Consider the following 25,356-nt stretch of genomic DNA (forward strand, 5'->3'; position numbering starts at 1 on the left):
CTTACTATTGTTACTAGGAAAGCTAAGTATGTGAGTATGATATTGATCCCTGTCTTTCACATTTATGCAGTACTATCTCCTAAGTAATAAAACCTACTCTGTCCAAATTTGGAAAATAAACAAAAACAACCTTTTCCCCCACAAATATGCATGAATGAAGACTGTGAAAGGACCGCAGCTATTAATCAGAACTTTATAAAGTTTCTCATACATGCTCTGTCTTCACCAACTATGCCATACCACTAGAATTAAATAAAGTTTTGAGAAATAAAGTTGGATCTCCTACAGGCTTATCAGAATAGAAGGTATGAGCTCAAATATTCAGGATATTACAATGTTTTCCTTCTTCATTTTTGCCACCTATGATCAGCTCCTAATAGTCCTTGGGCTTGAACACCAGTCTCCATGATTTTTCTCTATTCCGCTGTTATAAACAGGAAAAAAAAAAAAAAAAAAGGTGATTCACTTTGTGAACTCATGTCTTTTATTTCAAAATTATTATTATAAAGGTGTGCCTGCTCTCAAATTAAATTAATCTAAATCCTTACCACACTGTGAAAATACCTTTGGAAGTGATTAAAGGCCTCTGAACAACGGGGAATCCTGGAAGCCTGTTCACACATAATAGGATCAAGAGTTCCAGTGATTTAGAGGAAAAGCTTTAGCTGCAATATTTTTGTTTGAAACAGGTTGATTTGATTTTTGTTGATCTCTTCACTTCTTGCAATTTTTCAACTAATTCTTTATAGGAAAAAACTTCAAATAATTCAAACTGGTATTTTTTCTTGTTTTTAGATACTCTTACTCCTGACTAATTGTATTATAGGATGAGAAAGCTGGTCACCGGCTCTTGCCAGTTTTACAGAGAGCAGACCTGAGAAGGTGCACAGAGTTCAGAAAAGTCAGGTAAACCAGAACTGCTTGAAACAAAGCTTTTAAAAAATACTCTATGGTAAAATTATTCATAATCAGTCACATTTAAAATTAACTTTTTACGATCACGTTCACACCGAGCCCTTGAAAGCATGTTATCTCAGTTATAAACAATGTGGGAAGACATTTCTCTGACTGTAATTGTGTCATCGATTTTATGCATTCCAACTGTGAAGGGGATGCTCACAAAGCTTTATTCCGCTCATTTAACAGTACTAGAGCCAGCACGCTGGCAGAGGGTTTTCTTTATTACAGCATCTATGGTGCTGTGTTAGGCATTGCGCCTAGCAATGTTTACTTCCCAGTTACCTTCCTCCTACAATTACATACCAGTCATTTTTGCATTTTAGTACAACTTTCTGTCATATGAACCAGCCATTAGTTTTTTATGTTGTATTGGCCATTATTGTCTTTTGGAAGATAGAATGAGCAAGACAGGGTTGTAGTGAAGGGAGAAAAGAGTATACCAAAGAGACTTCTAAGTGCCAGGGTCTAGTTTAACCTGAACTACGCCAAGCATGACTTTATCCTCAGAAGCTGACATTTCAGCAGGCAACAAACCACAGAAAACTTCGGCAGACATTCATCAGTTTCTCTTGCATCCACTGAATAGGAGGAACCAGCAGTCAGAGCCTGATCGTGTGTGTTTGTTTGTTTGTTTGTTTTTTGAAACACAGAGTGTTTGTTTTCCAATCATGGCATAAGCAGATTCAGTTAATTCATACGAAGTCCAGCATCTCACCTGCAGGTAGACTATGCCTTTCTTTTTTTCTGCAAAAAAGATCCTAGAGCAATGGCAGGAGTAAGAAACTGAGGAACACGGTAGTGGGGTGAGGACAGGGAAGAGATAAACATGAATACAGAGGAGCCCTTTTAATATTGCACTTAATTCTACTGTTGACTACTCCTATTTAGTCTTTCTGTTCCAAAAGTGCTAAGATGCAAAAATGGCAGGCCTTATTTTGGATGCGTGCTCTGCAAACACATAAAATATGAGCCTTGGCCCAAAGAGTTTATAGCCCAAAATGTGTTCTGTATAAAAAACTAAAGAAACTCATAAAAACTGGCCCTGTCCTGTAGATATGGCTCATGGACATCACTGACCTCAGCAAGATTGCAATAAGAAGGAAGATGTTAGGTTTGAGAAAGTCAAGCTGTAAGTTCTTCGGAGCTAGTATTTTCGCTAGCAGAAAACAGAGCAGACAAAAGTAATGCTAACAATTCTCCAGTATGTATTACTTTACTAAGATAGCATTTAATTCTTTGGGATATAACAGAAATAAGTTTAACTATACTACTCTGTGGATTAGCGAGAATAACTTTACACTACCTTTGCAGTTTCAGTTTAGTTGCGTGATTTGTAACAGGTATCACTGAAGCAAGAAATTGTTGGATTTCCACTTGAATACAGGGCACAGTCCATATATTCACTGGTAAAGGCAAAGGGACTTGCTTACTTTTACAAGATAGCATCCATTGAACCGACCAGAATTAACACCTTTCTCCAAGAGGAAGAAAGAAGAATTGGAAGGGGTGAATCAAAGCAGGTGTCTTTGGTATTTCTCCTTTTCTTTAGTTTCTGATCCCGCCTGGAATAACATATAGTAATTCAAAAATTGACAGATATTATTACTATCACGGTAAAGATACGTATCCTATATGTGTCTGATAATTGGAAGAAAAAGTAAGAGAGTAAGAATTCATCTTTTAAATTGTTAAATATTTTTAGAGCTAAAAGACTGTAATCACCTGGTTTGTCTTCAGCAAGGATCATTGAATTGCACCAATCATTAGAAGAACATGATGATTCTAGATGTTCCAAATAAATAAAAATGCAGAGAAATAGGCTGCAATTCTTTTTGAATTACATGGTTTAAAGATAACAAAAATACACATTTCAAGAACTCACAGCTCACTCACATCACCATCACTACAAAGGATGTCTTGAACAGCCTAAGAAAGCTTCCATAGTTGTAACACTGTCTGATTCTTTATGTGTTACTTTACAATGTATGTTAGAATAACTAAATATGCTTTTTAAATTCAGCCTAATCTTAGAAGATAAACAGTTATTGTCGATTTGTTTCCGTAAGCTGTCTGTAGGACCGATCCTATACCAAACACAGAAAAATACCTAATCTTACTCTAAGGTAATTTCTGACCACACATAAAATATTTTAACTGTGTGACTTTTTATTCTGTATGTTTTATTGTTTTTAATAACACAGACACTATCCTCTTTTGCGGTATATCCTTGCAGGTTTTCCACTGGCAGTATAGCAATAGGGGTATGACAGAAGAAAGCCGCAAGATACATCACAAGAGGTGACAGAGAAAATTACAGTAGTGAACATAGATAGTGAAAATCTAGATAGGATTTTCGTCTGCTGGGAAAGAGGGTGTCTCAGTTTGGACACGTCTGAGAACAGGAAATTAAATCTTTCCTAATGCAAAAGGTAAAGTCCTGTAAAAAAGTGAAGCGGGCTACCTCTTAATGAAGCTAAGTTACAGGAAAGAGCAGGGTCTTCTAAAGGATCACAGAGCATACTGACACTTGGTTTGTTAAATACATGCGGGATGAGATTCTGTGCTGTGGCTCTAGATGAGATTTCAGGTGAGATGCTCAGATGAGATTTCAGCTTTAAGTCATCTGTTCAGCCTCAATTTTTAACCTTTAGTAGAGCTTAAAACAGTAGAGTGTAAGTTGAATCTTGAGGATATTTCTCAGTTACAGAAGCATTGTTAGATTGTCCTAAGAACCACATGCTGTGTTCTCAGTCTCTAGAGGGACTCAAGAATTTTGCAGGATTTTAGCAACGTCTCTTCCACCTTTCTCTTGCTACGAGCTATCTGATTTCTGGGATGGCGCTGCTTACCTAATTTCTAAGATGACCTAATCTCCTATAGCCAGATATGAGATTTTCAACAGCTTTAGTTCATGCTCTTTTATTCATTTTACAAAGTCCAGTGTAAAAAGGAAGACCCAGAGAGGTATTTTATTGATGTGAATTTTAAAGTGACAGATCAGATAGTAATGAATAGAAGAAGTTATATATTAGATATATGGACAATGGTCAGAAGAGATCAGCTTTGTGAAACGTGACTTAAGCACGGAATCTGAAAACAAAATAATAGCTGAAAGTATCTAAAACAAGCAACCGAAGAAGCTGCTTAAAATAAACTCTGCTTTCCTCAGGGACAAAAAAAGAAAAAAAGGGAAATAAAAAGCAGTGAACAACTTGCTAAAAGAAAAATATTTTTAAAAAGTCAACAAAGGGTGATAACAGGAAGACAATAACAGGAAGAGTTACAACGTCTAGCAAATTATTACACTTACGCTTTTGTTTCTCAAATTCTTATATCACCTACTAATCTCTTATTAATGATATAGAAACTTTTCTAAATGTACTCTTTAAATAAATAAGTAATGACTTTGAAGTATCCCTTGTTTGTAGGTGTATCCATCTGTACCAGCTCAGGATCAAGATTATATATATTAAAAATTGAAAACAGTTATAAACATTTTCCTTACTTTGCTTTCAGGCAGAAAGTACATATCTTAAAATTAGATTTGTAAAAAAAAAAAAAGAAAAAAAAAGAGAGAGAGAGTTTGGTGTAAATATCACTCATTCTAATACAGAAAGAGCTGGAAAATAAGCATCAAATATTGTTAGATGATGCAGAAATAGCAAAGTCTGCACACAAAGGTATTGAATCAGTGATAATCAATAATAAAATTAAGCTTATAAATCCACTTCAAATGTAATTTAGGTATCAAAAGACAACGATGAATAGACGTTTCACTCAGCTGATTCAGCAAAACACTTACTATACGTGCATCCATAGACTTCAATGCGCATTCCAATTCTGCCATTGGGATTCCAGTCCAAAGGCACAAAACGGAGAAACCTTGCCTTAATGGAATGCTGAAGCTTATAGTATACAACACTGTCTGCATTTGTGTTTCCAGAAAAGGCCTAGAAGAAAATGAAAAAGAGATCAGCCACGTCTAAACGGAATATAGAAATATATGGAAGCATTGCTAATCTTTTCACTTTATGTCCTCATCTGGCAAGCAGTCAGGCACAGGAATGAATTTATCCATGCATCTAGCCTGACTAAATTCTGTAGGAATAGTGTGTCAGTTAGTCTTGATTCTTCTTCAGGATCAAGTGTTTAGTTATCTGTCTATTTAAGATGGTAAGCACACTCACTAAAATATCTTCAGCCTTCTAAAAGTTTAAATGAATGAAATGCTACTTCAGAAGTAAACATTCATCTGTCAAAGTATGCAGTAAACTCTCTCATTTCAGTACATTGTACCAGTTAATATTCTTTTACAGGGCAATAGTGTGAGCTCTATGATTTCCTCTTATCTAAAGGTTAAATAAATTTCAGTACAAACTTGTACTTTAGATGTGGAGTATGTGGAATCCAAGAAGTTCTTATAATCACCGATCACGATGTGAAAAGACTCTGGCTTCCAGCTAAAGAAGCCAAAGTTTTAAGAAAGGACTTTAATTCAGTGTTTTGTTGAAAAAGAAAAATCATTTCAAATTTTATTCCAGGCAAAATATATATTTAAAAAAATTAAAAACACTATTATATAGAAATATTTTTGCTGAATTTAAAGATTAATTTTACTTGCATTACATAAGGAAAAAAAAATATAAAGAGCTTTGAACATTAATATCATGAGCCATGAACTTTAATATCCTAAAGACTGGATAATATCTTCTGACTTTGATGGTATAGGTGTACAGGCTTTTCTCATAACCTGTTTGTAATATTGAAGTAGAAGGAAATTGTTCAAACATTTTGGGTTTAAACATCTGACAAATTAGATAGAAATAGCAGATGATTAGTAGAATTAAAGCCTACACATTTCTGGACATGCAAACACTATTATTGCTATAGCTATACACCACAGATGTTGCACTGCAGAAGTTTATAGAAATCAGCATGCTTAGTTGTGCAGCTTTTCTTTGCACAATTTTTGAAGCAGAGGTGAGTTCCATCGCATTCATTATGTACCCTCCTATACGTGAATCTTCCCACTTTCCCTCCCTTATTCTGATACAATTCCAAATATATTGTAATCTCTGAATATTTAATGTGGGAAAAAAAAACAGTAATGATTAGGCTCATTAGAGCTAACCTATTAAGCTCACATTAAGCACTAAGAATTAGCGACTCTAAATGTCTACAGCACTTCTTGCTTCATGTTTTCTAAACTCACCATCACAGTGGGTGAAGCTGAAAACATCCTAAAACAAACACTGGAGAGCTGCTACTATTTCCAGGGTGAGACCCTTCAGATCTCTTGTCCCTTCAAATCCTGATTTGTAATCTGTAACAAATGCAACGGCCAGTGAACGTGCCAATTAGTTTGTTGACTGAACCAGAACCCAGGCCCCAGAAATTTGAGCACTGTGAGTAAATGAAGTGTTAAATTCAGATTTCAATTTTTTCCAAGATCATTTTCAGAGGGCAGCCACCTCATGAAAATTAGTTGTTAAGTTTTGAGGACAGAATGCATATTGCCTGATTTTTTTACTGAAGGACATATTTGAGCCATGTATTCTTAATTTAAAATTAAGTTTCTGACTTGAATAACAGTCTAAAAGTAATTCAGACTACTCCTTAAACCATTCAAAATGGCCAGTTTCAAAATCTGTATCTTCTAGCTGTCATTTTACAAAGGTTTTATACGGAAAGAATAGATTCTAAGGTATATCAATTAACTGAGTCTCTTATTGTTGAATTTATACATTTTAAAGGTCAAAATACATAGTTTGAGGGGTTTTTTTCAGTTTTATACTTTTCATAACAAAGAGAAACAGAAGGCAATCAAACAGTTTTTCCTGTTAACTACAAATACGAAAGGCTTATCCAAAGCCTGTGAAAGTAAACTACAGGTTTTTTAGGGAAGCAGTGTATTTAGCTTGACAGATACATTTCTGTTTAAACATTAGGTGCACTTGTCCAATACAGCAATCATTTAAACTTACAATTACAGCCACATAATAAGCTTCCTTTTACCACCCCCACCCCTTCTTTAGACTTTTCAGACGACTTCATTCTCATGCCAAATCACTCATAGGAACCATGTCATTATGCTGCTTTATGCAGGAAGCAGAGTCCTCACGACCTATATAGCTATCAGGTGATTAAAAACACTCAGTGTCACCCTTGGTTATTAAGAACATTACACATGATAAGCATTGTGTTTATATAAATATTAATAGGGCTATAAAGCTAAACCTTCCAATGTAACTGCCTACCAAATCTTAGCTGGTACTCTTACATATACTGTACTATACTGCTTTTTCTTTACATGAAAACATGCCCTCTTCTTCAAGGAAGGCCTTTTTTGAGGCACAGAAACACTCTACTGCAGTTTAGCCTTAAAAGGTAGCAGGGCTCAGCAGTATAGTCACAGCTCTTCATGGTCTAATTTATGCTACAAAGGAGGAATATTCCATGCTCTACTGAAGGCCAAAGTGCAGACCTACCCTTAAACTTGTTTTTACATTCCTGTTCAATTTTGAACCCCATAGTTTCTTTACTGCAAGCTATTTTAACCCTGCTTTGAAGACAGAATTATTCAATTCATTATGGTATCGGAAATCATCCAAGTGCTCCAGACTGCATCAGTGAACTGAAATCCTAAGCAGAGAAGGACATCATCAAGCTCAGAAAGGCTATAAAGGCAAACTCATGCCAAGATAAGTTAAAAGGGAAGTCCTTTGTTTCTCTCTGTCATCTCTCCAGAAAGAAAATAAATGTTTTTAGAAATAAGATATTGCCAGCATCACACCCAATACTTCCTCATGCAGTCAAAAAGCCCTCCACATGTAAAGCTGTATATGAGAGGCATCTGTGCTGCCTATGCAGAGCCATACTTTAAACTATGCAGAACAGATGATGCTTATTTATGAATGTGAGACTAATACCAAGATATACTACATATACACTGTGAGACATACTATAGCAGTAAATAATATGATTAGTTTTTACATATAGTGTACATATAGTGAATTGTATAAATATTACTTCATCATAAATATAATACATAATTTTAAATATGTATATTTAGATACAAATTCTAATTCTACAATAATTAGCAAATATTAGAATTGGATCTCAATATGGATAATTTTCTTAGGAGAGGAAGTTCAGCAGTGAGCTACCAGAGTACATCAAAAAGGGTTTGAAGGTCAGCTCCATGCTTTCGTTGGAAACCTACAGTAAAACAAACTGTAAGCTGTCAAAGACCCTAACTCTCTGAAAACATGATTATGCCATCTGAAAGAACTATCTGTGTGTGTGTGTGTGTGTGTGTGTGTGTGTGTGTGTGTGTGTACGTGTGTGTACGTGTGTGTGTGTGCATGCATGCATGCACACAAAATTTCATAGTCGCATGTTTTCTGATCATCTGACCTACTAGCATGTTGAAAAGTCATCTTGGCGAAACTCAGCATTCAGTGGGAGTCACTGGCACAATCCAGTATCAACTTAGTCAGCAAAGTCATTTTTTCTAATGAATTCGGAAGACGGAAATGATGGTAGGTCAGCTCTACCTGTCCAGAATATAGGAATAGAGGGGGGGAAAAAAAAGTGTGGAGGAGGAAAACTCTCATTTTTTGGTTAAGCTACTTCCTTTTTCTTCATTCCAGTCAAGGACCAGCGCGGAACCTGAGAATAAAATCAGGCATATAATATGAAGTTTTCTGAAAGATATGCTAGAAAATAAAGTATAGAAAAGAAATGATAAATAGACAGTAATATTTCTGAAAATATTCACTGATATTCTTTACATAGGTGTTTATTAGCAAATAATAATTTCAATCTTTAAATGTTGACTCAACAAAATTATTTGAAAGAATGTTCTTGTAAAAAGACCTTGATGTGTTCCATACACTGATTTAATTCTAGAAGACACCAAGTCTATAAATAAATATATAGATACAGATATATAAAAGTGTGTATGTATATACACATATTTTGCTGTGCCACAGACCTAGGTCAGATAAATAACAAATATATAAAAAACTAATTTAAGCTTGCAATTCCTTTGGGTATCTCTAGCTCCTTCGCATGGTTTATGAATTCTACTACTAAAAGAAGTACAAAACTGTATCTAAGTTCATATGCTAGTTTAACTCTTTAGATCTATGTAACACAAGAGGTTTCTTTTCCTGTTAACCTAGCACACAGGACAATTAATATCAATATCAATAAAATATTGACTTCACAAGAACCCAATCAATCAGACCCTACCTCCTAACCCTACTGCCACTGTGAAAAGTTATTGTCCAGCTTTTGAACAGCTGCCTTTTGTAGCCTTCTGAAAGCTGACAAATGTGGACTGTTTGGTTAAAGTGAAAAAAAGTGCAATAGTCCTCAATTGTGATCAGAAAACATTGTACCAGACAACCATCTCCTTTACTTGATCTCCAGTTTGGAATTACGACATGGAGAAAATGATGGCATAGATAATATGATCAAAGATTATTTAGGTCTTTATTGCTAATAATCAACATTTTATATAAAAACTGAAAGATCTGTCAGCTATAAAATACTGGCAGTGGTATCTTACTGAGAAGCCCTGTTCAGTAAGTGACTTGCTGTATTTTTCAACAGATTTTGTCTTTGAACTGTTTGAAAATATAGTCACACTACAGTAGACTAATCTTAACTGACAAAAAACATGTGGTGGTTGCCCATATTCATACATTCAGCTGATCACAACCTCCTTGAAAGAGGAGGTTGGTTCATGATTAACATAGACAAAACCTGGCTAGAAAACACACACAAACTTGTTCCAGTCAGTCTCCACTGCTTGTCACATCTTTTGCTATCTCCATAGCTCAGCATACTCCAGCCTGCAAGTTTCAATGTATTTGAATAATCTGCACCTCAATAGCTACACTATCATCAAAAGAAAACTAGCTGACTAACTACAGCAATAAAATGATTTCAAAGAAAAAAAAAGAAAAAAAAAAACTAGGAGGGGCTCTTAAAATCACTGCCATGTTGCAAGCATGACTAATTAGTAGCAGATACACTGATGTCAAGGACATCATGTTCTACAGATATTTCTAACCTCCTTGCTAAACAGATTTCAAGTGCATGCGGCATACTAGTTTCATCATCTAATGCTATAAAACAAAGTAATGCAATTCACAATACTATTCTAATTAAATACAACCTTATTTGAATAATAAAAAACAAACAAAAATCATTAAAACTACAAATCCTCTGAAAGAAGAGATTTCATCTATAATTATATCTTTCATTTTGTGTTTTCACAGTCCATTAAGAATGTTTTAAGGAATACCTTTCCACATTATATCTTAAATGTCTTTTAATTTACCATTCATTGCCATTCTATTACCATAGAATTTGCTATTCAAACATCATTTACTCTACCTTTAAAACAAGAATTCAAAATAGCATTCTTATAGCTTCTAGCACGGAAAATACTATTGTTTTTTTTCCATACAGAAAAGCATTTCACTTACCACGATGAATACACATCTCTCATTTAATTGCTAACCACCTCTGAATACCATTAAAATTATAGATGGTAAAAATGGACTATTGAGTACTCTTCAGAATGTTTCAAAACACTATTTATTTTGCAACTGCATTACTAATGGTTTTATACAGGATGAGCTAAAAATATATGGAGAGAATTTATTTAACTAAAGATTACATTGTACATAGTTGTCTTGTGTGGTTACCCTTCATAAGAAGTTACTAAGCTGTGTTTCTGATCATTATAGAGCACCTCAAAGTGAATTATTTTCATGTAGCATAATGAAGAGCAGAAAGAGAGCGTAAACCTTTCATAGAAATAAAACTATAGCTACTACATATAGCTACCCGTTTCAAATTATTTGGTAACTCAAAGAATGCTCTGAAACACTCCAGAGCAAGTTAGCTTTTCCCACAGAATCTTTCTTAGCGTCTTTTAATGTACAGGGCAATACACTAGGGGAATGTTTTATCACATTTAACTGGTTGACTAGTATGATCGCCACCTCAACCTCTTTGCATTCTGCTGCCTTTTTGTCTTTCCATTTACAACTCAAGCTCTTCATATTCATGTTCACACTACCTATTTCATTGCCGTACACTGTTACATGGTCCTGTCATTTACCTATCCACGCTACTTAACTTCTTGAAGGATTTTTTGCTATAATATTGACAAGTAGTAGCAGTACAGAAGTATTCTGGAAGCTTTCCAGTTTTAAAAAAACAAAGAAATTCTTAAAAATCACAGCATGAAAGACAATAGACAGTGAAGGATGCACGGAATATATCATGCAATTAAAATGGTCAGTAAGATGACTGATCAACCAGTGAAATTCCAGTGCTCAGCATACTCGATTTCTCTTCAAACTTGTAAATTGTTCCCTCTGCAGCTCCCTCATTAGAATGTTATTTAAAACAAACTTCTTCCCGCAGACTTGTGAACTCTAGTTCTCTCTCCCACTTAAAAGTGCTGAAGGACAGCTGAACATCAGAACCAAAATAAACCAAATTATTTAAACTTCCAACACAAAATAATGGAGTCAGCAAGCCATGAAACATACTCTACCACTCAACTGAATTGTATTTTATGCCATATAGTTTTTCATTCTGCCTGTGTACTTTGTTTGCTGACAATATCCTCCTAAAAAAGTCAGATGGGTACTTACATTTAGGTAGGCAATGAATCTATTTCAGTTATAATATTAACTAAAAGGAAGGTACATGACCCTGAAAGATCCTGAACTAAAAAGCATTTGCACACGTTTTGTTAAATAAAAAGATATCAGAAAAAAACAGCAATCAAAATTAATGAGAACTTCATAAACTTCAAAACAGTTGAAATTGTAGTGGCCATTATCACCAATTCTCTGACACGTAGAAGACAGCAAGTTAAATGTTCAGTAACTATAAAACAGGACACCAAACCTCTATATAAAACTATATGTGCTACCTCATAGACTTAAATCACTGCAATTTCCTCTTTGGCAGCAATAATGTGTAAGAAGTATGACTGCAGTCCCTTTAATTTTTAATAAAAGAAAATGAGATGCATCAATAGAAGCAAAAGCTGAAATTCAGAAACTATTTGCTTCATGAAAGACATTTCTGTAGACTCTCCCAGCTGGGTCTCCTGTCAACAACCTCATTTCTTTACGCTATGTGGTCTGTAAACTAAATTTAGTAATGCTAATGCTAAGGAATACATTAGTATTGACATGATAGTGTCCGAATCATTTTGAACATGTCATTTTTCTTCAGCAAAATGACCCAGTGATCAGATGGACAGGTTGCATACCACTGTTAATGCCATCCTTCTCATATAAAGTTCCTCATCTGTGACTTTTTGACAGACTTTTTTCACTCCATCACTTTTCCTGACAGTGATGTATCAAATCTCGAAACAGAACTGAATGCCTAAATAGAATGTATGAAGGAAGAACTACGGGGATATAAGACAAAGCTTTCTAACACTTGTGCCTATAAAAGTTATTAGTTACTCTGACCAGACACAAAAGAGATACTTGGCTACTCTTTACAAGCGTAGTGAAACTGGAGTTTCCACTGGTGACTGTAATTCTACCATACTTGGTTCACATTATAAGTCATATAGGGTTTTCATAAAGACTTTTTTTGAGCCAGAAGAGGGGTGGCACAAAATCAGGCTTTGTAATACGATACCAGACTGAAATTACTGTGCAACCTCAGGCAGGCTGGGACCCCCGGTCCGCCTCTCTCCCCGTCGTGGACTAATAGCATCACCACGTCCAAGGTGCTGCAGGGGTGCATGCAGAAAACTTGACGCAGGAACTACCCATGAGACATATTAGCTCTTCTGAATACTCTCTGAATATTAAATTGGTATTGTTCATGTTAAATATTCCCTTTTTGGTCCTCTCTTCTTCCTCTCTCCTTTACACAAACTTTCATTTTCCTCCAGTAAAAAACATGGGCCTATCTCCTGTCTTCAGACTTCTTATTTCAGTTCTAATCCCAGAGATAAACACTTCGGATTTTTTACACTTCACCACCACCTCTAGCATCTCTTTCAAATTTCTTTTCCTGGGTAATAGTGAGATATGAGTGGCTGCTGGCTTGGAAAGCACGCTGGTGAGCATGCATTATACGCTACCCTGTTCTTATAGTTTTCCATAAGTGTTTATCAGAAACAGGGTACTGTGCTAAGCTTCCAATTTTCCTCTTCCCTATATTTCTTCACATGCAGGCAAGTATTCTAGTCACTGGGCTGTTACGTCATGATCGTTTTTGGGTTTTGTCTCTCATTGTCTGTGAACCAATATCAGCATATTTTTACACAGTTGAACAGTTCCAGAAGGATGAGATGAAGAAAGAATGACCCAGACTTACAGGTAATTCCTCAAAGGAGACAGCTGACATTTGTGAACACACCCAGCAGTAGAGAGAAAGACATCTCGTTCTGTCTTTCTTTCTGTTTTTTCCAAAAACAAACGTGGAAAGAGTGTGCTTTCATATTAATATTGGAGAGGATGTTTTTTTTATCTAAAAAGTAAGCTACGGCAACAGAAGATTTTGCAGGACTCAGAAATCCCATTTACTAGACAGCTTCCCAGGGGTATGTATACAGGGTATGAATCTAGGGTTCTTGAACTGCTCTCGCTCTCCAGCAGAGGTTTGTCTCCAGTTCTTCACACTCCTTTACGAAACTGGGTTGATAAAAAGCTGTATTCTGGTCGTTAGAACACTTTTTTTCCTCTTCCCCCGTTACTATCGACCATGTTTTGGTAGATCTGAAATTAAAAGGTACTACAATGGTCTAGCTGTCACTGTGTGGGAACCAATGCATGCATTAAAATGATCCTGATGCAAAAAAAAAAAAAAAAGTGACAACTACTTTCCTGTATTCTTTTATCAGCAACATTATTTCCTGCTTCATTCATTCTTATACAGCAATAAATTGTATGTGAAATAATTTGTCACCATTGGAGGGAGCTCTTGTACCAATACAACTGGGCATAACTTTGGTATTTGTTAATCCCCCCTCAGAAAATTGCCATAATAACTCTCCTTTATTAATTTATAATATGCAGTGACCATGTAACAATGAAAATATGATGACTTATTAATGCTGAGTAACAAAACTAAGCATCACTCATACTCCCTAGAAGTTGAAAAGGTGAATATGTCTCATTTTAGTTATTGGAATTCTAAATAACCTTTACCCTTGAAGAGCTTCAAAGATTAGCTAATTCTTTATCTAAAATAAACACATATATTTTTTAAAATATGGAATTGCAGTTCATGAACTTGGATTCTGTTATTCTTAAGGTAACTGTGAACTAAGGATAAAAACCAAAGTAGTATTTAATGCACAAGTGTTATAATTTACTTTCACTAAATTTGTTAAATTAACCTGTTCAAAACAATTTGTCAGAAATACAAAGATTGTCTTCTGAGTCTGGGTTACAACGCAACTATCCTTTCGATTTTCAAATCAATTTGAAGTTTAACTGCTATCGTGCTAGCCAAAATAAACTTCACTATTTAATGTTGATCATTAATTCAAATATATGTAAATACTCTGAAATAACAAACTCCATAAATGTTATGAAAAGTCTTAAAAGAGCAGTAAACTGTTTAACCTGCTTATTCATCTTTCCTGCATATTTAACTGTTAAAAGTTCTAAAACTGGGGGGGTAAAGGGGGGATGGTAAGGGATGATATCTTCCCCACAATGTGAGCAACTTAGGTAGGGACCAGGATTCATGATTATACATATGCAATGCATAGTATAACACAGACACTACCAGAAAGAAATAATAAGAATTAATTCAGCTAACATATGACTAAAATAGGTGTGACGCAACAGCCCTGTATCTACTGAAATGTCAAAACAGTACGTGGGAATCCTGTTTGCTCAAAGCAATATAAAAAAAACTGTCTTAATATTACAGTATAACATTCCCCTTTGCATACAATTTCACACTTTGCTCTGAAATTAAATTAAATGACCATAAAGAAGGAAAGAAAACCTCATTAACTATGCAATACAGAAATGGCAGAGGAAATGCTTTGTAACTCTTCTGTCCGGAGGGTCATAGGCAATAAAACAGTTCAATAAAAAGGCTTTATATTAAATTTATTTCTGTAGTTTTTCATAAATAAAGTCTCACCCTTCTTCACTTTAGACCAATGCCAGTATATGATTTTTTGATGGACTCGCAGTAGTATATTATACAGCATGAAACATTAACATTAATGATAATCAGATGCTTATGCTGCCATAGCTTCCAAATTAGTCAAATAATTCACCTATCTCAGGAAAAGCTCAGAGGCACATTATAACGTCTTTTTTTAAACATAACTTGCCATTCTTACTAAGAAAACCTATCAAAAGCAAATGGCTGCCATGGTGGTTGCTTTACTCTGCTGAAAGATACTTTGAAGTGAAAGTGATACTTTGAAGATAAACTGAAGAGATTAATCCCTTACGAGTGTAAACAATAAGACTCAAAGATCTTTAAATTTAGAGATAAAGTTAATTAATTCTGCACTCAGTTTTAGTACACACATGCAGCAAATGTATATCTAAGGTTGCTTGCAGCAGTAGGTTTGGATGATGACTAGCAAAAACTAAATTGAATGTGGAAATTATTTCCTGTCAAGAATATTTGGAGTACAGAAGAAGTTCAGTTACCCAGAAATGCAAGTATATTTTGTAGCCACACTGAAAAAAGATGAAACAATAGAATAATTCCCCAAATCTAAGTTTCCTGATGACATTCACTCATCCAGTTTACCAAACTTCCAGCTGAGTACTTTTATCCTGCAGTTACACTTTTGCACTGAAATAGTCTGTAAAAAGTAGAGAAACAAAGAGGAACGTGAAATCAAAACTATTATTAACTGATACCTGTGCTGAAATTGATCATTCAGATAGATAAAAATAAAAGGCTAAGCTTACCACTTGCCTAATATAACCCCATACAAAGAATTAAGCAGATTAACATCATCATAGTCTTTTCTATGTGCCTTCCACATGTGACTTCTTCTCAACAGGTTGACTGCTTACTATGTGAAGAGTGGGAACTGACCAGGCTTTCCTCCTATCAAGTCCTTTTTCTTCTATGTTTAAAGCAGCAAAACTAAGTCAATTTGGGATGAAAAATAATATACCTAGACTGAGACACAAAATAATTACTGTTTGTGTGAAAACTTGACTCCTGGAGTCAGGCGGTTATGTAAGCATTTCAACTGGTCATATGGATTTGTTAGCTAAAATAAAATAGACTTCTGGTTTTCATGATTTTCAGAGAAAAATTTAAAGCACACGTTCAGCTAATTTCACTGTCTTACTAGCCTGAATCAAAACCTGTGATTGTTTCAGGTTGAAAACACTATTATTTCCTTGCTAGAGAATAAAAAAATAAGACAGGGAAAAACAACTTAAGTTAAATACTATGAGACTGAGATAGCTTCCTTCTGATTAAGAATAAAGATTACTATGTGAAAGACAACATGTCATACTCTATGCTTCTGTGATTTACTTCTTGCCACTGGTTATCTTTTTATTTGATTTGATAAAATGAAATAAATACGTTTTTTTGGTGTGGAAATAGCCACAAACATTTAAATATGCTTCATATTTCAGCACTGGTTTGAGTCATGACTTTGACATGTGTGTTGTGACTCAGGTAGGATTCTGAATACAACACAGAAAAACTGGCTGTGCAACCTGCGTTTTCAGTAGTGTACAATTTAGTGAATATTGCACTTAAAAGCAGCTGCAAGATAAGCACAGATAGGGAAAATTCAAAGATAAAGTCACCATGGAACAAAGTCATGTTCCACTCATAAGTGCAGAACTTAGATCTTCATGAGGTTACAAAATAAAAATAGAGTGCAGTTCTGTCTTCAGAATCAGAGACAAGCAGTTAAAGTGACCCAAAGTGGTGAGCTGTTAGCACTTATAAGAGTCTCCTACCAGCACTGAAGGTGATAACAGCATGATGTTTTTGTAATGTTTCTGTTTGGAAGCCAGATGAAAATACAGAGCAGCAGAAAAGAGATGTAGAAATCTGAATTATACAAAGCAAGAAGAGATTTTTTAAAGAAAGCAGTCTGCACCTCTGGGATAAAGTGGTTGAGACTTCAGCAAAAAGGTCACTTGGCCTCCCAGGAATCCTTTTGCTGTAGCCTACCTTACGAGAAGAAATTGAAAAGAATTTTACTCATTTCTTCCAGGAAAGAAAAAGAAGTAATAAAAAATCTAGTCCTGCCACCCCCACCCCCACCCTCTGCCCTTTTTCTGGTCGTAGACATAGTTAGAATCCAATTTATAAGATTTAAGGGATGCTTTGTGTATGTGTACCTAACATTAAGAAAAATAAAGTTCAGGGCTCATTTTGTCCAGTGCTTTGTTGTTAATATTTCACTGTGAAGTAAAGATAGCAAAAGAAGACTTCAAATTATTAAACTTCAGGTTATTTAAGTAAAGAGAAAGACGGATTTGTTTTTCTACTCTTTATTTTCTACATTCAGGAAAAGATCTGTTAGTCACCGAAAGAGAGAACCTCAATCCAGGCTTCAGTGAAGTTGCAACTATATTTCTTTCTAGACTTACCAGTGATACTACAATACCCTCTGACTGTGATATACATGGAGTATCCAAATGTGACCAAAATTTTTTGCTCATATTAAACAAAGAATATGGAACAGCTGCTGTTCTTTTTAAGCGAGCAGAGAAAATTCAAAGCATGTGAGAGTTAATCAGCCATGTTTAATAGCTAATTGTGTATTTATAGGCACAATACTATATAGTGATTATAATAATACAGGAATAGTAATAATATCAAGTTCCCATATGTTTGTAACCCAGGAAATTCATGTTCAATACACCATCCATTATGAGACTAACCAACACCTTAGGATCCCGGAAGCGAAAAATAAAGATTATCTAGCCTTTCCTATACTCCTGTGCATTTAAATACAAACAAATGACTAGCAAATGCAAGCAATACCACCAAATACATCATGAAATGAAAGTAAGTCAAGTATATATGATGGACAGGGAACTGAAATGATAAAGCTACTGGCCTCAGTGAATTCTCTGAATCTGGAAGGGAAAGGAGAAGTGACTGCGACGGTCGGGAAGTCAGCTGGCAGGAAAGTAAGGCAGAGAGGGGAGAGACTGCAGCTCACACCCCCTCGACCTGCACGACGGATGAAGGACAAGCATCAGACCTTTGCAGAAATATCATGAAGCTATTGCTTAGAATGGAGAAAAGAAGATGATTGTCTTAATCTTTGCGATTACTCTTCAGGTTTGTCCAGCCCGTGGCAGATTAAACCCTGGGTGCATTTATAGTCCAGTTGTATTAGGTATGCTAATACTTCTAGGTCTTGTATTCTTAAACTATGAAAGAGCTTCTTTGCAAATATGAAATAGTAGGTCATAAATAAAAAAATAATAGTAATAGCTAAATAGCTAGTCATAAATTTGAATAACTCCATTAATTGCAAGGAACATAAATAACGATAATGCCATATAATTCACTGGAGAAACATTTGATCAGGGATAGTCACCAACTTCCTACATAACAGGCTGCCTGGTAGAAAGTAGGAAGTATGTGATTTTAACAATAATTCTGATAGAGTAATTTCTGGAAAAAGGCTAGTACAGATCAGCCACACTGAAGACTAATCTTATCTCCTCTACACAACACGTTACTTTATCTTCTCTGTTTGCAAGGAAAAAATATATGTTTAAATTGCATCAGTGGCAGCTAATACTGTTTTGATATCAATTGTTCTAACTGCTATACGCCAAGTTTAAAAATGCAGAATATAGCCCTCTCAAATGACATATTCATTCTGAGTCCTGCATACGTTAGGGTTGATTCGTCTTAAAGGTAGGCACATAAGTACTCATTTCATAGTCTCTGGTGTTACTGCACATATTACTCAAATCTAGCTTCATGCTAATGGTGTCACTGCAAGGCAGAAATGCATTGCAAGAACCCCAGAGTTAGAATGCAGGTAAGTACATAAAAGTGTCATTATACAGGATGGATATAACATTCAATTTGAGATTCCAAGGGTCTTTCAAGGGTGTTTGACCCTAAGAAGCAGAAATTAGACTTTATATGGGGTAAATAGGAATAAACTTCATTTACTTAATACGATGTAAATAACCATGGCTCTGCTTCATTAGTAAAGGAGGCTGAGTAAGATGTGGGAATTGTGCTGGCAGCTTGAAATGGTATTCTTTTTAGTTACGTCATCACACCAAGCATTTAATTGCATCTCAGTGTGTACATCTGTTAGCGAGGGCTAAGGCTAACATGCCGATCAATGAAAAAAATGTCCTGAATGGGTGACAGCTTGCGTATGTTGCTAAGTCCACACTACAAGACGTTTAACTTTCCTAGACATTCAACCATTTTCTTCCAATAATTGACTGCCTGCTAGATAAAGTGCCATTAAAAAGGAATAATCAATATGGAGTACAGTTCTTTATATTAAAAATAATCCTCCTTAAATGAAAGAACCAGTAAATTCTCTTTTCACTTGCTCAATACGGTGCCCCTGGAGAGAGGCTTTCAAGCCAGCAACATGTTTGTGAGACAAAATCAAAGCCATGCAGCTCTGCTCAAGCACAAGTGTTGCCAGCTTCTATTATCATAATTTCCAGCACATTTAATATCTTTTATGTCTAGCGTCTATGATAAAGCTTGAAAGATGAGAGGCAGACTCATTTGTGTGATGTAAAACTAGAAATTGTGATTAAATGACAAGAGGTACATGGGTGGTCACATCTCTCCAGCTAAATTTTTCCTTGCTCAGGAGTAGTCATGATACTAATTTGTCTTTCACTAAATTAGATAGTCTAAACAGAGCATATGGGAATAGCTTTTTCAACAGAAACAGTATCATTCCACAGGGCATAGAAATTGTTCCTAAAACCATTCTTTAAACCAAAGCTGGGGATGGTTGGTACAATTACAGCTTTCTATAATATAGGGAAACAAAGCAATAACTAAATATTGAGAGAAATTAGAACCATACAATCTTTTCTTTTTTTCAGTGTAGGCGTTGTTCACTGAATTTAGGGGGAAACGATAATTCTGCTTTCCTCTACAAGAGTTTTCACTAAGTAAGAATGATAGTTCTTTGGCTATATATTTAATGGGACAGAGGATCTAAATTCAAGCTTATTTTATTGCAATTTTAGAAGATCTTTAAATATACAGAAAGCTGAAGTGGTCTGTAGAAAGGGTACGATGTGGATTAACTTTTAGTGCTGTAGGCTTTTCATAGTATTTCAGCCTGCTGGATCTCACTTATATTGTTGCATCTTTAAACTGGCTTTCATACATACTGGTGCTGTACAGTAGGTGTAAATAAGGCTGTCACATGTGGATAATTCTAGTTTGCTAGACATTTCTACATACTTTGTGCATCTGGAAATGACAATGTGCAAGGCACAAGGGAATGGAGAATCAGCCTCATATACCTAGAGAAAACAGCACTTGTAAACAGATAAATTGCTTTTGAAATGCATTTGAAATGCATTCAAACAGGATCTAAATACCTGAGAAACCAGAGGAATTCAAATACAAATCAACTTACATTCTGGTGGCAGGCTCTTCATTTATTTATTTATTTATTTTTCATATCTCCTGCATAGGTTACCAAACAATCTAAAGTAGCACTGCAATTCACCTAATAAAGTCCAAATTCTACCTAACAAATGCCCCTTACTTGAAGAAAGGAAACATAACATTGCAGATATATATATAGATATAGATATATAGATATAAGTAGAAGTATTTGTCAACTGATTCAGAAATACGGGTTGCATCAGACAAAAGTAATTTTACTGAAGACTTTTTTCTCTTTTTTTACAATAGACACTAAGCAGATACGATGTAATGTCACTGCTAGGAACAGAAAGTACTAAAGCTTTTAAAGCATTTTTATTGCATCTCATCAAACAGAAATAGGGAGAGCATTACTGCCATGTGACTACCTCACTGCTTAAGGATCAGTGGAGGCACTACACTGAACCCAATTTGAAAATCATTTTATCACTACAGTTGAGGATAGTTTACTCCTTTACGCCTTTGATCAGGGGGTCTCAGCACATATGGGCTACACTAGAAACTCCATTCTATTTCCTAAAAAGATCCAAATGCAGAAACAAATCCACAGATGCTGTTGGCTGGCCACAAGTCAGCACCATAAACAGGAAATACTCTCTAAGTACCATGAGAGCGAAGGTCAAATGCAACCTTTTAAATAGTAATGCAACATAATTAATGGCACAACTAAAGAAGATAGGATGAGTCTAATTTATACAGTCATTAGAAAACTCTAAAGCTAAAGATCTTAAAAAATGGAACTAATCAGTGTGTCTTGCACATATTTTGGGTGGGGGAACAACCCAGAAAAGGAAGGAAAACAAAACCCTTCATTCAGATAGTCCATCTGATAGCTAATGATCCACTCTAAAGTGCTTGTAGGACTCAACTCAGTCATTTTCATGACATAACACTTGACACCTAATTTATTTTAGAAGTTGATCAGTTCCTACTCCAGAATAGCGACATTATGTGGCTCCTTCTACTTTTGAAAACCTTGTTACAGCCACTTCTCCACTTTTTATTAATAACAGCCATTCAGTTTTGGATCAAACTGAATAGTTATTGAACTCATTCTGTAATACACAGCATCCGATCTCTGTAAGAGGCACAGTCTCTCTGAAATAATGAATTGTTTGGTCCCAAACACTTTTGTCATCACTGAAGAAATCAAGCAAGAGGAGAAAGCTGATTATAAAAGGAGACTGCTTCTGCTTGCAGATAGATTAACACCTTAGCAACCGGAGGTGATATTAAAATAAATATAGTAAAAGGACATGACAATTTATTAGGGTGTCAATTGAATATATTTTTATGTTAGCACTCTTCAGCTATCAAACTACATTTCAAATTATCTTAAAGTAACACAGAGCAACTAAAAGACTTCTACTACTTTTTAATTAAAAATGTCATTCATATTGCTGAATTTAAAATTTTCCTAAATGTCATACTTTGTAAATTCATGTATGTGTAATATAAATAATATAGTAATATAATAATATAATAGAATATAATAACTATGATAATTATCTTGAAACATTCCCCATAAATATTTTGAATAAATATAGATTAGGAAAAAAAAAAAAAACAAGTAAGATACAGACAGTACAAGAACAGATGGGTATGAATTCATTATGAATATGAATTTAGTCAATATTAAGTCATTTCTCCCTGTAACTCACTTTTTAAAAATAAGTTATCATTTTTATAACACTGCAGTTATTTTAAGCTATGATAAGAGAACTTAAAATTTTGATTTTTTGAAATATGCCTGTGTAAATATTTATTCTTGCTGAAATAGTATAACTGAAAATCAAAACTGTAAATTTACAAAAATAAACTTCGGATTTTTCAAACTTTTTGCTTTCAGTATATATATTCACCTAGTTTGTCATTAAGTTTCCGTGAAGTTGTATCCTAGGGGAAATCTTACCAGAGTAAAAGAAAATATCAACGCCCAAATCTCCTTCAGATCCCTGTTCTATCCAAAAAAGGCTTATGTGATCATGATGCCTGCCAGTCTGCCTGGTTTTCTCCTCTTTGCAAGTTTTTAAAATATTTTCAACTAAATTTGACTGGGGGGAAGAATAATAGAATATTGAATCAGCAGCAGACAAAGAAACAGATGTAAATTAGCTTTCCTAATAAGATAAAGGTAGTTATAGAAATTAGAAATTTATGTGGTGACTGGTTGTCACCATACACCACTTGTAAACCAGGATTCTTACTCGTCCTGCCAAATATGCAGAGGACACAGAAAGGGAATGGAGGAGAAAAAGGTTCTGCCAAAGGCAATGGAAGACTTTGGGAATATAACTAGGAACTAGGATTACTGAAGGAGTGTGCAAGATGATAAAACAATACAAAGGAGAAATACGTGAACTTCATTATTCTGCAGCTTACTTTTTATTTACACATAAAACTTAGCAAAGTTGCTTTTTGAACATGGACCTTCTGTGAGATTGTGTGCTGTACCATTTATACTGTTCCTATGACTAGATGTTCATACTGAGTTTGCTGAAAAATTAGGACCTTGTTCTTCTTTGTTCTTCCAAATTTGTGTATGTAAACAAAGTCAGGGGAGCAAAAAAAAATCTATTAAAAGTAATTCAACATGATCCACACTTTTGTGCCTTGCATTCCCTCCTATAACCTTGATGGCAAGTGCCCCAAAATAATTACAGCTCAGCATCACACAGAGGGATGAATTGTGTCTGATATCTGGCACTCACTCCCTAAGGTCTGTGGTGGCTGTACCAGCTTGGAGCTGCTGAGGATCTCAAGAGAAAATTTGTCAGCAGATATTTGTCCGTGTCCGTGGGTATCTGTGCATGCACACATGTGCAACACAACAGAGATTTAAGAGAAGAGTCTCACAAAAAATAACAACAACATAGCATATTATTTTTATCAAAATAGTACTAAAAGATGAAAGTATGTACTTTTAATCACTGGAAATTAGAAGTAAAATAGCCATCACCTTGTAAAGCACCTTGCAGCTCACTCCTGTGCCCACCCTTTCCCAGTCAGTCCAAATTGCCGCACGCTCATCTCTGAGTTTGGGGATAGTCTGTGAAATCCTTACTTAAAGCCACTGCACAGAATTCCGACGATGTGTTTAAGTAGTCGTTAAAGAAAAGTCTACAGTAAGTTTGTAGCTAGTTCCCTAAAACAGCAGGTAAACTATTGTTGCATTACAGGACCACTGCATCTCGCTTTAGAAACGGAACTACAAAGAGAGGTTTTAGCAAGGTTTATGAAGATCTGGTAGGCATGGACCTCAGCAGGCCCAGACTAAGAGCTGCTCCCACTTGAGGTCACAGCCACAGAGGGCTAGGCTGCTACCTCATTCGATGGCCTGTTTTTTCCAGACTCCTTCTGTGATGAAGACCTACTATAAGGTGTCCTGGCAGCATATTTTTTCAGTTAGTCACTCTCTGGACCTTTACCTTAACAGCTATAATGAAGATGTTCCTTTAGAAATTGCAGCAGGGTTCAACTCTGTTTAGGACTATTTCATGGTTTTACAGTAAGTTTTTTACTGTCTTCACAAAGGAGCAAATTACCTCATCTGGCTTGACTGCAGGTCTCTGATGGTTGTCACTGACCACAACAAAACCAGAATCTTCAGCCTGTATTTTACTAGCACTTTTTTCAGTTACAACTTTTCCAAACTCATAGCCAAACCTTTAATAATTATTATAAAGCTGAAACTTGATGTGATTCTAGAGTTTTCTGTAGTTTAACAAATTTTTTCAAGCTATGGCCCAGGACACTGAAATGCAGCTCCAACTCAGTGAAGTTAAATTAACACAAAGCTCATTAGAGGTATGCGAGCGCAAGAGCAAATCTCAAAGCTGTGAGCTGCTCATGGAGGGCTCCCTGCTAGTTGCCCCAGGCCATAAGAATGCAGCTTCAGCTTGGTCAGCACTCAATGTCTCAGCATGGGAAAATATAGCAATTATAATAACCAACTGGGCTTTTTCAGAGTATTTCAGTGCATTTTCCTGCCTTCTTCCTTTTGCAGCCCTTATAATCTACTTCTGTGACAGAGACGTGCTTTACACTATTACGTAAGACTCATTCCCATTCCCATCATCTTATGCCAGGTAAGCAGGCTGGAGTATATAGTTGACAGGCAATACACATATCCACAACCCAAGTAAAATTTAAAAATTTAAAGTTTACTTGCACAAGTAAACTGTTTCTCAGAAATGACCTGTCCAACCAAATGATCTATTTCCGTCTTACTGTGGAAAATATGGAGGGAGTAAGACTGAAATCTTGAGATATGGGCAATAACAGAGCCTGCTACACATGGAATTGCAATCCCCGTCGCCAAAAATATGTTAGAATTCAGGCATTGCCTTAGAATGCCTAAAATAGGACTATACTGAAGACACCTCTACTGCATGAAAAATAACCTCTTACAGATGGTTAAAAACAAGTCTAAAACTGGAAATTAATGATAGGCTCTGTTAGTGACAGGAAGCAGGAGGAACTGAAGCCTTCTTTGAAGTTACATTGGTTCTGGAGCATAAAGAAGAATAAAAACAATAAAAACTTACTTGTTAAATGCAGCATATGTAATGCCGAACACATCTCTAATTGGTCATATTCTCAGATGGAATATAGTTTCATAATTCCACTGATCCCATCTGAACTGTGGTTTATAAACAACGTTATAAAGAATAGACTAAGACAACTTTTTGAAGTCATTCTTCCAAAGAGAGTACTTTTCATTACAGAAACTAGAAGGGA

The 25,356-nt window shown here is 35.4% G+C and overlaps 1 protein-coding gene across 3 annotated transcripts in view; it reads right to left on the bottom strand.

Moving 5' to 3' along the window:
• Positions 1 to 25,356, bottom strand: part of CNTNAP4 (contactin associated protein family member 4) — a 235,562-nt gene that overhangs the window by 84,428 nt on the left and 125,778 nt on the right. For all 3 annotated transcript variants that reach the window (XM_009680987.2, XM_068928377.1, XM_009680986.2), the window contains exon 4: positions 4,763 to 4,910. In XM_009680987.2, coding sequence (XP_009679282.2) covers positions 4,763 to 4,910 — 148 coding nt within the window. The remainder of the gene's footprint in view (positions 1 to 4,762; positions 4,911 to 25,356) is intronic.

Source organism: Struthio camelus, chromosome Z (genome assembly GCF_040807025.1).
Source record: "Struthio camelus isolate bStrCam1 chromosome Z, bStrCam1.hap1, whole genome shotgun sequence".
NCBI classification, from domain to species: Eukaryota; Metazoa; Chordata; class Aves; order Struthioniformes; family Struthionidae; genus Struthio; species Struthio camelus.